Source organism: Epinephelus fuscoguttatus, linkage group LG1 (assembly GCF_011397635.1).
Source record: "Epinephelus fuscoguttatus linkage group LG1, E.fuscoguttatus.final_Chr_v1".
In the NCBI taxonomy this organism is placed as follows: domain Eukaryota; kingdom Metazoa; phylum Chordata; class Actinopteri; order Perciformes; family Serranidae; genus Epinephelus; species Epinephelus fuscoguttatus.
The window spans coordinates 29374093-29390068 of NC_064752.1; the positions used below are offsets into that span (position 1 = coordinate 29374093).

At 44.5% G+C, this 15976-nt stretch overlaps 1 protein-coding gene across 3 annotated transcripts; it reads left to right on the forward strand.

Moving 5' to 3' along the window:
- Positions 1-2296: 2296 nt before the first annotated feature.
- zhx3a (zinc fingers and homeoboxes 3a) lies at positions 2297-15685 on the forward strand. 3 transcript variants are annotated; one of them, XM_049572225.1, is made up of 3 exons: positions 2297-2432; positions 10696-13603; positions 14125-15685. In XM_049572225.1, the coding sequence occupies exons 2-3, from the start codon at positions 10893-10895 to the stop codon at positions 14156-14158; spliced, it is 2745 nt and encodes a 914-aa protein (XP_049428182.1). In that variant the 5' UTR covers positions 2297-2432; positions 10696-10892; the 3' UTR covers positions 14159-15685. The 3 variants fall into 3 exon arrangements, with proteins under 3 accessions (XP_049428182.1, XP_049428172.1, XP_049428190.1); XM_049572215.1 differs by having other exon boundaries at positions 2300-2619; XM_049572233.1 differs by lacking the exon at positions 2297-2432 and adding an exon at positions 2679-3220.
- Positions 15686-15976: the final 291 nt, after the last annotated feature.

Sequence of the window (15976 nt, forward strand, 5' to 3'; positions counted from 1 at the left end):
AGTTGTTTGCAGTCAAGAGGAGCAGCACTCTAAGAATCATTACATTATTTATGAAACTGATATATTTTTAAGACAAAAGGCTTATCAGAAATCAGAAGTACTTTAGTGATCCCCAGGAGGCAATCTGGACATGTTACAGTTGCTCTTTTACCATGGGCATAGAAATGTCAAGAAAATACAAATAAGAAGTCTGCAACAACAAACATGAATTATCCTACAATGTATAAAACAATATATGCAAATCAACATACAAATATAATATATAAGAGGTATGCTGTATCATGTATGCTAAGGTCACAGACAAAGTGTGCATTAAAATCATACACTTCCTTTGTAAACCAGTGTGCAAGGTGTACAAGCTGTGGGTAACCATAGCAACAGTATCTACTCCTGGTGGATGCTGCGCGTTGATTTCAACTGACTACAAACTACAACAAAATTATTTGAACACAACCTCGCTTTCTCCTATCAGGCCTGTTTGTATACCCTGTCAGGTTACCTCCTACAGAATTCTTTTTTTATTATCTGGCCACACACAGTTTACATTATACACTAATAACCCTGTTTACAGACCGTCTAAATTTATCAATGAAGATCTGTCAAGTTGATTTGGTGACACCTTTGTCGACCTTTCAATGGAATAGGCAACACAACCTCAAGCTTCTGCCTAAATTTGCAGCCATGGAAAATAAACCGTAAACCTGCAACCCTAAACACACCAGCATGGTTTATAATTTAGAGGATAATTACGAAGAATATGTTCTGTGCACTGTCTTGGGACGCTCTAATCAGTATTCATCTGGGATAATGTCCTGCTGAGCGTAGGCCTACTGGGACAGAAAGGCAAACCTGCAATAGAGGAGATTGTGCCAACAGAAGCAGAGGAATCTGACAGACAGTCCAACATAATGCAAGACTGTGTGGTTACAAACATGCTAACAAGTAAAAACATCAAATACATGGTGATGAGCCATGACTGCTGATATCCTGTCCATCGCTTGATCACCATAGTACCATCTTATATAACAGATGTATCACTGTCACAAGAAAAAGTACATTCTGTCATATGTGATACACGTTTTCGAATCCTTACCGGGTTATACACACCACTACACGCCTCGCTGTTGCAGACCGAAACCTCGGGCTGGGTTTGTGTTTTGAGTGATTCATCTTCCTGATAGATAATCTTTGTTTATCCTGACTGTACACAGCCACAGCTACAGGCAACGTCTGAACCCAGTCAGGACAAACTGGGAGGGAAGAGCAAATCCATGTTTCCTGGATAATGGAGGCCTGTAGTAGCCCTATATGTCCATAGTTTACAACAGAAATTGAAGGTGGTGTATTTTTGCTGCATTTGCTGTTACACATATAGACAAGTGTACACATTTTTAAATCTGTCATAGTACAGTAATATTCTAAGCAAAGATATAGTGTTCATTATAATCTTTTTTAAGCATACATAATGCAATTTATGTACTATTACAACAATATTCCACTTCTCTCGTTGATATGTTTTCTTAATATCCTTAAAAAATTTTAACATTTGTTCTCCATTTATCTTTTTTTCTGATAAACCCTCATTTTAAGCTTGTGCCTGTTGTAGTCCACTGCGCTTTTCTCAGCGCGCTTTTACGCACGGAAGGCCAACAAGGTCAAGAGGGTCACAGCCGTAGAGCCCCTATTCTGCACAATAATACGTAACTAAGATTAGTAATTAGATAAACAGAAAATGTCATCTTATGTTTATCTATATGGACATGAACAACTAGGATGGATTTACTGTACATCTGCGTAAATTGGTCTAGCGCTTTTACGCGTGTGCGTAAAAGTCTATTTTAAGCCGGTGGGCTAATAGGCTTGTGCTTTAAATGACAATTCCCACAACGATTCATATTCATAGTAGCCCATCAAGAGATTTTTTTTTCTAAAGACGGCAGGCATCTATTGAAAAAACATGTGACCTAATTAAGAGGACCTTTTGGGTGATGAAGCTCACCGAAACGGCAGATCACTGAACTCCTGTTAAATCCCAAATTTACACAATACAATCCATCTGCTCTGCCTGCTCCGCGGCGCCATTGTAGCTATGTATAACCCAATCTGTGAGAGCACTGCCTTACCCCTATAACGACATACCCAAATGTGCACTGGGCTCAGTATACGTACCCCCCCTCCTCCCCCTTCTACACACACACACACACACACACACACACACACACACACACACACACACGAACACACACATCCCCATCTCATCCCCGCCCCTCTCCAAAATTTTAGATGAAAGGGCTTTTGGATTTTGGATGACGCTCCGAATCACGTGTTCATAGGAAATACACTCGCTATAATTTTTTTGGAGCTGCCTCGTCCTGCACCGCCGACCATAGTTGTTTTGCCGTCTCCATACAGTGTGGCTGAGGGGTGGAAAGGTAATGTAATGTAATGTACCTTGCCGTGGTCACTGACGGGTTCACGCCAGTTCACCGGGTTCACTTGAGGAGAGCTCCCACCCCCTGCTCGCCTCCTCTTCTTCTCAAAACGCAACGATCGGAGCTAATCCAAAATTATTCATTTATATATTAATGTCGGATTCCATTTTTCCCAGCGACTGTTGAGGTAAGGACACACCTACTCTTCCAAAACGCGAATACCTCTCATTATTATGCGATCTCCAAAGTTGTTTACTGAAATTAAGCCTCGCTATTGAATATTGAATTTTCATCTGGTGCTGTAGTCAAGGCAGTTTATATGAAGTCGCCAATGTATAAAATGGCGACAGTAGGTGGAGGAGGGGGGTGGAGGATTTTTGGGAATATTCATAAGGTTATATAGAGTGCCAGATCGCCTTTGGCAAGTAGGCTCCGAGGCAGTGTGTTGCCCCACAGCCTTGTGAATGGAGTGAAACGGGTTAACTCGTCAGTTTGTTACAGTTACAACAACGGATCCTCCGTCTGGCTGAATTTGCGCTCCCTCTCGCGCTATACAATGTGGCGTATCTGCTTATTTTATTGCACAACGCGCTGTATTTCCCCACTGTGCCGCGAGTGTGAGTGCTTTTTAGTTGTAAAAGACTTCTGAACACAGTGCTATAGCAGGCTTATCGACTGATATAAGAAGCCTCCGAGTCCATAGATGTTCAAACTGCACGCCAAGTATCAATTTTCATCTATTGATCGCTCACTCTCTACACATTTCTTCCTCTTGCCTGAGCAGAAAGGTAGGCCTGTATGCACAGGACTCTTTTTCTTTCATTTCCTCCTCTTCCTTCTGCCAACATGTGCTGCTGCCCTACTCACTCAAACACACACACACACACACACACACACACACACACTGAAACATATACAGTACAGTAAGAGGAGCTGCTCATTTCAGGAATACGCAGATATTTTGCAAACTGTGGATTATCAGTGAGGCATTGTGTTAAAAATACCAGCTCCTGTTCGGTCACATTTTCTATCTGGAGATAAATATTGAGCCAGCTTTGAATGCCATGTGTCTCCCTCTGCCTTTAGGGGAGGGACCTCTGTGCTGACTAATGTTGCCTCTGTGGATCATGTGTGAGTCCAGTGTCCATAACACAAGAGACAACCCCATATTATTCCCGCAGCAGCCAGCTAGACAGGCATGAATCACTGGCAATTTTTGGGAACGTATTTTAATTATTTAACCATGTAAGCTTGTTACATATAATGTAGGTCATGGAAATGACTGCGCAACACTTCTGCCACTGAGGTTTTCCTGAGGGAGTAGGTGTTTGGACTGTGGAGAGTGACTCCCAGTGTAGAGTAGAGTCCAGTGGACATTATTTGTGCACTCCGATAGTTAATTTTCAGGCGTGTGTGATGACCGGCTAAACAAAGGTAAATGAGCTCTTGCTGTGCGGATCCGGCAGATCGGGTTCAAGCTTGGCCCGGTGAGTTCAGTGTGTGTGGAGGATTTCACTCCAGCAGGACGCTTACACTGGGGGAATGTCAATTCCCTTTGTGGATCCCTGGGAACAGTCTTCCATCTCCCTTCTCGGAACTGCTCTAATGAGGCCAGGCATATTGCCTTTCATCCCTCACTCCCTGCAATTAGGCACAGCTCACAGTTTTCGTTATGGCCACAGCAGAGTGTTTGTATACACAGACACAATGTAGTGGGCCAAGACTGCCCACTCCCCTTCAGCAAAACAGCGTCTCTGCACATGCCGCCCCTCGTATACCTGGAATACTGTACTTTTCAGGATTTGGTGTTCTGATTTCTAACAACAGTCACTCTAGATGTTATGTTTTTGTGCGCCTCCCACAGCTCAAAATGAATCCCCTGCCAGAGAATACCGAGGAAGGTCATATGGTCATGATTTGCAGATTTAGTTGACATGGAGTGTATAACATTCCTTGAGTTTAGAGAAGAAAATGAATCTAATCTAATGCCAACCAGATCTATTTTACAGCCGTTTTTGTACAAACAAGCATTCATGATAGCGGCATACCTCATGATCCTCACAGAAAATTCTCCGAACCACAATGCTGAGTCCTATTTCTCCCACCAGAAAGGACGGCGTTCTATACAGGTTCACTTTTATTTGGGTCTTTCATCCTTTCTGGTATTGCTTTTGTCATCGGACCAATGCCGTATCGAAGCCCAGACCGCTCAAAAGCCTCACTAAAACAGCATGTTTGCACAGTTCCAACCAAAAGAAACGCTCAAGCTCTGAGAGGGGGGAAAAAACCTTGGGGCTAGTGGGGAAAGAGCCCCTGCCACTTTCTCTGTCCCATGCAAGAAAGGTTTGGTCAGCAGGAGCTGGCATTTGCAAGGCTTTGGCAGTTATAGGAGGCTGTGATGTCAGCCATTTTAGGATGGACAGTACAATGTGCGGTACGCCGCCATCTTTCTTCCTTTTTCTTCTTAAGTTGCCAAATGAATGCCTGTAGTCTTGGCTACAGAACTGAAGAAGTTATTCATCAAAAGTGATTTAAAAGGATGCATGACTCAGATTTTTTTTTTCTCTGCGCACCATGGTTTATTTGTCTGTCATTCATCTGGGCCACAGATAGAAGGGTTCGGAGAACAATGTGAGATTTCAGCAGTGAGCGCTCACCCTAACACAAAACAGGACCATGCAACAAAGATGCTCAGACAGACAGAGTGCTGTAGGTATGTACTGTACCGCCTAAGTCTCCAGGCCTCTGCACGGATTTAGCAAGACAATAACACTGACAGGAGGTCATTTGCAGCACGTACCGCTGCGATATTTCTTTCATCCACCACTGTCGTAAACATAAGAACAGTGGAGCCGCGTCGCCATGACCTGATTGAGAAAGAAAAACCCAAGTTGTTGTTGCGGACCTCACCCGAAGTTATCTGAAAGAGACCTGACCCGTGAATGGACTTTTCAAAGATGGCTGGCAGAGCATGTGGATTAAGTTTGTCCTGCACCGGATGCAGTCCAGGGAATTCAGTGTGTGTGTGTGTGTGTGTATGTATGTCTTGAGGTTGGTGGGTGTGGGCGAGTGACTCCGCTGTGTGTGTGGCGTGGTGGGCAAGGGGAAGAGAGGGGTTGCCATGGCGATGTTAACACATGAGTGGCACCACCGACCGGTCTCCCAGTGGACGAGGCTGCAGTCATGGAGGTAAGGGGGGAGAGTGTGTGTGTGTGTGTGTGTGTGTGTGTGTGTGTGTGTGTGTGTGTGTGTGTGTGTGTGTGAGGAGGAGAAGGAGGAGAATGAGATGGCTGACAACACCTGCAACTCAGACATTCAGACACTAATACGCACACAAACACACCCACGTAGAAAAAAAGGAAGAGCCCGCAGCAGAGACGGAGACTACACACTGAAGCCACGGTGTGTCTTCAGCTGGACAGCCAGTGAAGACGGCTTGGACTGGTGTGCTGTATTAGCACTGTGCTAAGGACCCTGATGACTCTGAATTGTTTTTCAGCACACGTAACACTAGAGCCCGACACTTATTCATGCTGGCAGGCGTACAGTGCCATTCACGCACAAAGATGTCCCCAAACTGAAACCTGTCCACCCTTACTGTCAATAAAAAGCCCACATTAGTCCACCGTGGCGGCATGATGGACACAGGAGACACGCAGGAAACAGAACAATCACAATTCGACAGTCAGCCGTCTAAAGGCTCCCAGTGCTGGATCACGTTTCCCTTATAAATGAGGCGCCATTGTTCCCAATCTCTTCTCTGTGCAAGACAGTAATTGCTCTCTGTCTCTGGCTTATATTTGGGTGTCCAGCTGATCCACTCACATGACGTTAATCTATTTAATGGACATTTGGCAGAAAATGTTCCCGCTAAACAGATTTTTTGATCATTCAAATGTATCTGTCAGGAGTTCCCCATCTCTGCCCCAACCCCCAGCGGACACCAGGTCATTTTTTGGCTGATTTTTGAAGCAGACTCTCAAGACAGCCGCGGATCAATGTCAAAACAAATTACACGCAAAACAAATATTGTCACAAGTGAGAGAATTTATGCCTTTTTTTTTTTAAGCTCTTCTGCGGCTGTCGCATCAAGAGACTCCTTGCCAGTTATTCATTTCAAAGAGAAAGATTTTTCAGAACGGTGCAGGTGCTAAATGTTGCGGAGGTGAGGAGGGAGTGTGTGAGGAGTGTGTGCAGAGATGTGTGCCTACGAGGTGTCAGCGGGGAGGAATATTGAAACAGCAGAGCCTGTCATCATCATCAGTCATCCTCTCACTTCACTCCCAAATGTCTGAGTTTTGTCTTCCTTTGTCCTTCTTCCTCCTCCAGCCTTCGCATTCTCATTCATGTGACAGGTGGCACAACAAAAACACCAATCTCTGTTTGTTAATGTCAACTGTAGGTGACCCAACAATCTGGGAGTGTCTGAATCAGTGGACTGTTTTGAATTAAATTTTAATGTTTTGCAACCACTTTGCAGCCTCGCCTCCCTTTCCGCTGGTAGCAGCTCGCTGTAGATTGGGCATGTTTTTCCTGTTGTAATATTGTAATTACTGCAGCAGTTTATGAGGTGATGAAAGGGAATACATGCTGCTTTCCTTCAATTGGTTTGCTGAAATGGGAGCAGCACACTCAGCTGTTTGCCATGTAAAAGTATAAAGAATATAATTAAATATTAATGAGATGTAAATATAATATTGTTATGGAAATGACAGTGTAAGAGCACATAAGGGAGGCCCTCCTGTAAATCTTAAAGCTGCTATTTAATGAGGCGGAACGTATAAATCCCATCAGAATTTAAACCTAGCCTAATCCCATTTGTTTTGAAACGCTTGTTTTTGAAAAGTTGAATGGTTCAGACGTGGTTTTAGTTCAGCGAACAAGGCCCCTCTGCTTACGCTGAGCGTGGGTGTTCAGAAAGCACGTCTGAGAGCTCTGCCACTTTCCCTCACTTCAGATACGACTCCCCTGGTCCGCTCAGATGAAAAGAGTTTCCTCCCCCTGTGCCACAGATCCAGTGCCAGTGCGAGGACATACGACACACTGGGGACAGTGATCGTCTGAGCGTTGTCTACCTCGACGCTGAAACACAAGGCCTGGCTTTTCAGAGGGAACTATTCAATGGCTCCCTGTCTGGGAAGCCCTTGTCTTGTGTCTGATCGCACGTCTCGCTCACCAGATAAAGCAGCCCATTCTTTTGATAGGTGACCTGATTCTTTATGTAACCTTTCTCAACTTTTGGCTTGTCTTGGGTTTTCTCATGCAGGAAGTGCAGTGTTTTTCTGGGGTGGGAGAGCTTCTGTATTAGGCCAGCGTCTGTCTCGTTGTCACAGACCGGCGTCCCTTCTGGGCGGCTTCTACACTAGTTGCATGCCACCACCGTGACTGAGTTACCTTCTCTGTCACTTTATTTTCTGAAACATCCTGACATACGCTGTGCCGTCTGTGGGACAAACAGAATTAATCACTTCATCACAGCTAAACTGAGCCAACACTGATTTGTCCTATAGCATTGTGACATCTCTCACACAGATGTTTCAGATGTGCATGACTACGTCCCTCTGCTGCGTGAAAGCTGACTTCTAAATCCCTCGTTCCGCAGAACAAACTCAATGAACGCCGTGTCCTCAACAGGGGTTAATCGAGTGTGCTGTCAGAGGACACGCCGGCAAAACATACAGCACATGCCCGTGTCTGGATGCAGTGAACCGGGATTACTGCATAAGATGCTGGTGACCTAGTTTTTTTTTTTTTTGGTTGTTTGTTTGTTTTGTTTTAGTTTTTTTTTTCAGTCAGAAAACAGCAGCCGTCAGTAGCAATAAAAAAGAGGTAGATACAAGGAGGACGACACAGTCTGTCTGGGATCAGTGTGTACTGTCGGGCAGTCATTTGAGGGTTTTAATTCTGGAACAGGTTCATCTTTTATTTACCAACCAGCCGGCCATGGTGAACATGCACGTGGATGCAGTAAAACTAAAGTCTGTGAAAGTGCTTTTCACTGTGTACAAACGCAGCGTGACAAAAGAAAATGTGCTGAAAGTATGAGAAATTGTTTTCTTTATAGACAACAAAATAAAGTACAAGATGTTGAGGAATGCTTGATTTCACCAGGACCCAGATTTTTGGTGTTAAATTTGTGCAGCTGATGTTTTTCCCAGTATGATAAGCTTGCAGAAGGTAAAGCCTGGGTGATATGGATAGATGATAATGGGGTGAGACTAGTTTTCAGCAGCATGTCACACATCAATGCTTCTCCAGTCTCAGAAAGAAAGATTGATATACAGAGGCTGTGTGTGTGTCAAAGGTTCATGCAGAGGGCAGGGGGTGCAGAGCTACGTCTCCACTTTGATATTTTTCTCTCATCATTTGTTTTACATGTTTTGTGCTTTCCAGTGTTAAAAGGACTATAAAAACCAGCTGTATCGCTAATGAAACACTGGCTGGAGCACATCTATCGTCTTGTCCTACAAACTTTGGTGAATATTTGTGGCTTTGTGAGAGAATAGAGGCGTGTTTTTCCTTGGTAATGCGGAGAGGAAAAAGAGGAGAAATGTCGAAGTCTGCAGAGACAATCCGTATCCATCCTCATGACTGCAGTGTTATTGGAAGCGAAGGCTTGTGGATGTGGTTTGCTAATGGATTTGTGCGCCCGGTGATGTGTGTATTGTGTTTGTATGCATGCATGCGCCGCCATGCTGCTTGTTGAACACGTGTAGGATGAAATGGTTTGAACCTGCAGCTTGTAAAAGGCTTCAGATGTGTTTGCAGTAACCTTCTCAGACCTTATGAGAATGTTCCAGGTCTTTAACTGTACTGTTGTTGGCTGACTGCTGGGACACACACACACACACACACTGGTCACCTGCTCTCCCCTCTTGACACTACATTATGCTGTGAAGGTACACTGTAACATTCAATGTAAAACATATGGCTCCCATCCAAGCTCCATGCTCACCCTCTCCACAAAGTCACTTAACCTTCATATCATGTCTGATTTATAATATCAAACCAAAGACAAATAGGACTGCACGACCTACAGCATGTGACATATTTTGAACATATATATATTTAAAAATCCCCATTCGACCTCTAAAAAAAATCACATCATTTAAAATACTGATACTTACCAGACAAGCTTAACAAATATTGTTTTTTTGTAGACAAACATACCTGTGTGCATATTTTTGCATATTTGTGATTGTTGTAGACAATGTGGAACAGCTGGTAAGGTTAGATACACCCAGCACTATCAATTTGCAGTGGTGAAGTGCATCCCACTCAATAGGTGCAAAATCCCCATCGTAGTCTGTGGACGATATTTATTTAGTGATATTAACTGTTTCCTGGAGAGGGGCAGGTGGCATCTGGCAACAAAGATCCAAACACTGATTCAAACACAGCACATTTATATGATAATAACTTCAGCTTTAGTCTCGGTGCCAACCAGCATTTTGACGACATGTTTTGTTAATATCATGAAGCTTTAATGAAAAAAATCTGTGGACATCAATAATTAGAAGAGCCGAACCTATGGCAACAGTGAATTAGACTGTCTTTTCTGTCTCTGTCGATTACCATGCTCTTTTTTCTGAATTCATAAAAAGCGACAGCTAGACAGGAGTCTGTAAATCCAAGTAAATAACCAGACCACTCACAGGCGTGTGGGAGTGTAGGAGTGTGTGGTGCCCTCAAGTATTTTTTTATTATTTTTCTTTGGAGATTTCCTTGATACATTTAATGTTGAAATATTTTTCAGTATTTAGGAAATCAGCCACGTGTAATTTAAAAGCATTAATTATTTTGTCCATGAACTCTGATGCCTTTTTTTTTTTTTTAAATAATGTGTCTAGTGAGCGGGTCCACTTTACCTCTTTCTGTACAGTAATTTAATGTAACCTTAGTTTTTTATTATGAGCATAATACAAAAGCCATTTTTCAAAAGGAAAGCCCTAGACTCTTTTACTTTGGTGCTCTAATTGCTGATAAATACTACCTATACTTACCACACAGTATTTCCACCTACACTTATTACCCTGTGTGGGGCTTTTAGCTACTTCTACATCCTGCTTACTATAATATGTCATGTATTAATATTTCAGATGCTTTTTGTTTTCACCAGACTATAAATCTGCAATCCATATAACACATGTTTTAATTTGTCATTTTGACAATGCTCAGGCGTGATTTCTCTCTCTGTAATTATCAAATTAACGATGCGCTGAAAGAGTCACACGTCTCTCATTTTTGTACTCTCTCCTCACAGGTTCCCTGGGAGCTGTTAAACTCGTCCATGTGACAGGAGTCCTGAAGTGGCAGAGGGCATGAAGCAACACTGTGATATCATAGTGGCTGGTCCATGACACTAAACTCCATTCAACCCTCTCCACTCTCCACCCGCCCTCTGTTCTCATCATACCGGACAAGCAATCACTCACTCTCCCATCTACACAAAGCTGCACGATGGCCAGCAAGAGGAAATCCACTGTACCCTGCATGATACCATCCAAATCCAAACATGTGCGTGAGGAAATCATACTGGGCTCGCTACCAGAACTCCTACCAACAATCCCAGAAGACAGCATACTCAGCATCTCTGGAGAAGAGTCTGGCCACTTTTCTCACAGCTCCTCCAAATCCGAAAGTGGCAGCGAGATGCAGAAAGGAGGTACATACAGCTGTCCAAAGTGCCGTTTCGAGTCCAGAGATCTAAACTACTTTTTGGATCACATGCACAACTGCCACTTAGACTTCAGGGCCCAGCCCACCTTCTACTGCCTGAACTGTGGGGTGTCAGTCGTCCGCTTTGAGGCTCTGGCTCTGCATAATGCTAACGCCCACCCTAAGATAATGGAGGGCTTGGTCACTGCCTCCCTGACTGTCAACAACAGGGATGGAGTAACAACAGTTGAGCAAAGCCTCTTCACAGACAGCGGAGAAGACTTCAGAGAATCTGGGATCTCCCTCACCAAAACACCGATTGCAAAGATGATGAAAGCCAAGGGTGAGCACAAAAAGATTGTGGTTTCTCACACCGTTGAGGTACGGAAGATAGACACTGGAAAGGATATAGACCCCAGCATGCTGAAAAATGTGCCTGAACTCCAAAACGGGGCTCTCAGTGTTTCTGGCGCCCCAGCTATGCCGAGGACCACTGTCGCTCATGTGATTAAGACGACAGTGTCCAACCAAGTCTTTCACCAGCACACTCCCTCCCTTTACTCCCCCCCGTCCTCTGGTTCCAATAAAGACCTTCCAAAGGTGATGATCCCTCTCAGCAGCATCCCCACCTATGATGCCGCCATGGACACCAGCAGCTTTCTCAAGACATCCTTTGGCAAGTTCCCCTATCCGACCAAAGCCGAACTCTGCTACCTAACGGTGGTCTCAGAGTTCCCCGAAGAGCAGATCAAACTGTGGTTTACTGCCCAAAGGCTCAAGCAGGGCATAAGCTGGTCTCCTGAAGAGATTGAAGAGGCCAGGAGGAAGATGTTCAACACAGTGTTCCAGGGTGGCGCACCTAAAAAGCAACCCGCTACACAGCAGCACGTCAATCACATTGTAACCCACCACACTGTCACTGCCCATCCAGACTCAAAAGGACCAAACTTTCAGATGGCCAAAGTTCCCTACGGCAGTATGAAACCCAGGCCTGTCGGGGTCATGGCCACACAGGCGAGCATGTCAACCAACCCCCATGTCACTAGGGTCTCGTATTCTACTCCAATCGTTCCCCCAAAGTTTCCATCTGTAGTCAGAACAACACAGGTACTGACCAAGAATACTCAACCCACTGTGGAGCCAGACAAGAGCAATGGCCTCGGCCTAGACATGGCTGGGAGCAGTGGTTGTGTCAGTAGCACCAGCAGCAGTCGAAGCAGCAGTAGCAGCAGTAGTTGCAGTAGTAGCAGCAGCATCAGCAGCTATTCCAGCAGTAGTAATGGTGGTGAGACTGTCACCCGGAAACCGGTGCATAACAGCAGCCCAACCAACAGCATCAACAGCATTGCCACTTGCTCTACCAACATTAGCAATAATGATGAGCACTGTGTTGCTGACACCAACGGGAAACCAAACGTCAAAAGCAACAGTTTACCAATTGGATTGGAAGGTTCAAATAGTACCAAGGGTCAAGTGATCATCGACAACACCAGCAAATCCAATGTCACCTGTAACAATCATAACAGCGGCATCATCAGTCCACAGGAGGAGGCTCACGCTGCAAAGCCTGATGACGAACACATCAACTGCATCTACAAGACCAACAACAGCAGTATTAGCAATGATTACCCCAGTACTACCTGTAATGACAGTGTCCCTAACCTGAACCATGCCAGCAAATCCCCAACCGAAAGCACCAGCACTACTGTCATTACGAAAAGCAGCTCATCTATTTTAGATGAGGGTAAATGCAACAAGGACTTTCCCATCAAAGGCATGTCAATCTTACAGCAGCTCATAAAGGAGGAGGACCCGTTTACCGGGGACAGAAGCTGCCCCGAGCTGAAAATCGACCCCATCAAGATCAACTTCAAGAGGCTGAAGATGAATGAACCGGATACCACATCTGAGATTGTAAATCAAGAACATAGGTCTGACCTAGCTGAGGTGTGTGCTTCTCAGCAGTCTTTCCCACCCCCTTGGGCCAATAAGACCCCCCAGCAGCTGCATATCCTGCGACAGGTCTTTTCCAGCACCCGCTGGCCCAGCAGTCAGCAGTATGAAGACTTAAGCGTCCAGACTGGCCTTCCCAAGTCAGAGGTGGTGCGCTGGTTCAGCGACAGCCGGTACAGCCACAAGAACGGGCAGCTGAAGTGGCTGGAGACCTATCAACGACCGACTGCTCCAGAGGAAGGGAGGGACGTTGGAGACGCTGAAGTTGAGTCACCCAAAGACTCTCCAGCAGCCAAAAGGAAACTTGTTGAGCAAGACATGAACAAGCACCTTGAAGGAGAAGCAGAACTGAACTCAGGGCAGCGGGTTGTGTGGCAGGATTCATACTCACCGCTGCTGGGTCTGATGGGGTCTGAGGGGAGCGGAGAGCGAGGCCGAGCTGATGAGTCAGCCCAGCCGGGAGTCCTGCAAGATCCCTGGTCAGAGAGAGCGGAGGACCACCAGCAGCCAGTGGCCAATCAGTCACTCATCGAACAACAGACTGATGCCAATAAGGCCAGGTACTGTAATCATAAGTGTGATAAAGTAAGACGTGAGATACACTTCTCATTCACAGTGCCTTGTGATAATTTACAAGCTTAGTGCTATTTATCAATCAAAAAAACAAAAACAATGTAAGCCAGGTGGAGTGATGAAAGCATGACAGCTTGCTGTTTGTAGTCGTCGTTGCGTGATGTACAGTAAAAAGGAGGCAGGAGAAGTGTGTACAGGTACTCACGCTGAGTAGCTTATTCAGGCAATCAAAGGTCTGTGTTTAAGAAGCTATTTTTAGATAAGTAGGAGTCTGGGCCGCTGAATTATAGATTGAGAGCGCATGCTAATATATGTGAATAAATCATGACAATTGTCTTTGGTGAGATGGATTTCCAAGAGGCAAGTTAACCCGTACACAGGCATCTTTTCACAATGCTCCCTCCCCAAAAAAGCACCTCACCTGTGCAACTGCCATGCAATACAGCAGGAACTTTCCAGTCATGTCTTCACAATTTTTGCATTTTGCATTTTTGTGTGTTGCTGACAGGGATCGCCTGAGGATGGAGCTGCTGGAGGTGTGATGAAGCAAGCCCGATCTCGCCAGAGGAACATGATGTTTTAAAGGCTGGCTCGCTCCCCTGGCCGTGGTCTAAAAAAGAGTGTTCATAATGACAGCAGATGTGATTGTAGCTGGACCGTTGGACTCTGACTGTAACTGTGAATACCCCCCACCCCTCCCTCCTCCTCCTCCTCCTCCTCCTCCTCCTCCACCTCCTCCTCCACCTCCTCCTCTTCCATCTGCCATCACTTCCTGCCATCGTCAAAAGAAAGAACTTCTCACCTTTGAGTCCTGTGATGTTTAAGCCTTTCATGCTTCTTTGTGGTTGTGTGGGGAGGGTGCACAATGAGGTCAGTACGAGGGATCAAAGAAAAGAACGAGAAAAGACGCACACTGACTGGAAAACTGACTTGAATGAGCGAAGATAGGATAGGATAGGGCCGAGAGATATTGTTTTGGGGTCAGAGGGAGAAATATATATATATGATTGAAACTGCACTAAAGAGGGTTTGTACTGACTGGACAAACAAAAGATGTGTCAAGGAAATGTTATTGTTGGCTTTGTGATATTTTTTACTTTTTTAGCAACCAGTACTTCAGCACTGCCTTGAATTTTACTTTTTCCGTTATTTGGTTTTTCAATTCTATTTACTCTTCTATAGTCACTGTAAGTCCAGATGCAATCAAACATGGTTTATTTAGATCTGTATAAATGTTGGTGATCACTTCGCAGTTCAGCTACACGCAAGAGACTATATACAATGCACTAATGAAGACAGCAATGCTAAAAATCACACTGCCCCACAGTAAAGGTATTGACAGCTCCGTCAAGATCAATACACTACACTGCCCTGCAAACTGAACAGAGAGAAGCCTGTCACGCTAACGTTGCCTTACTCAGCTCTGTCCATGTGTTTATATGACCTGTCTGTCCATCACCTTGCTTTCCAGCTACTGTGCTGTCCTGAAAAAAAAGAAAGAAAAAAAAACATGCCAGTGCATCAATGGTCACTGTTCGTCTATATCTGTGAAAAAATCTTGTGCTGCTTTCTGTACACTTGGAGATGTTTAACTTTAAGCTGTAATTGTATCAAATATTGTTACTGGCAAAATGTTGTTTAAAAGCAAAATTATCAATTTGATCCCTAGACACTGACAGAGTGAGATATTGTGCTAGCTAGAGAGCCAAATGAGGAGATCTTTGCTCTCCTCTGAATTTTCTTGTGTTTATATAAACATACAGTCACTACATGAATCCTATTAAGCTGCATCTTTGTCAAGCTGCTAATAGCTAAGAACGGTGCTATACCATCCAAAGTGAAATTGGAGGTTGATCTCCTACCAGCAGTGTATGCACTTGTGTCGAATGTTACAAATTTATTTTGGTTTGAGATAAATGGAATCTGGACTTACGGTGTTAATGATCACTTAAAAGAAAAAAAAACTTTTATGAAATAGTCTGATCATAAAGCACTGTTGTATCATCCTTTCTACACTTCTGAATCTTTACAGAATAAACTGAATACTCACCAAGCACTAACGTCTCATTATTTTGCTCAGCACCGCGCACCAGGAGTGAATATGAATTATACCATGGAAACCAGTCAAATTATTCAGTGTGATGAATGTGAAAGAAACGTGTACCAGGGCTGGGGTTGGAGGAATGCATACAGCCTCACCTGCTGGCGAGCAGCTGACAATACAGTTTGTGCTGAGAGCTGAATAATGGGTCTGTTTCCATGACAGGCAATCGCTGCAGAATAACCCATTTATTTTGGCTGCAAGGTGTGTGTGAGGTATTTTGCCTTTTAGGTATGTATGCAGATGGTGACCAGAGCTT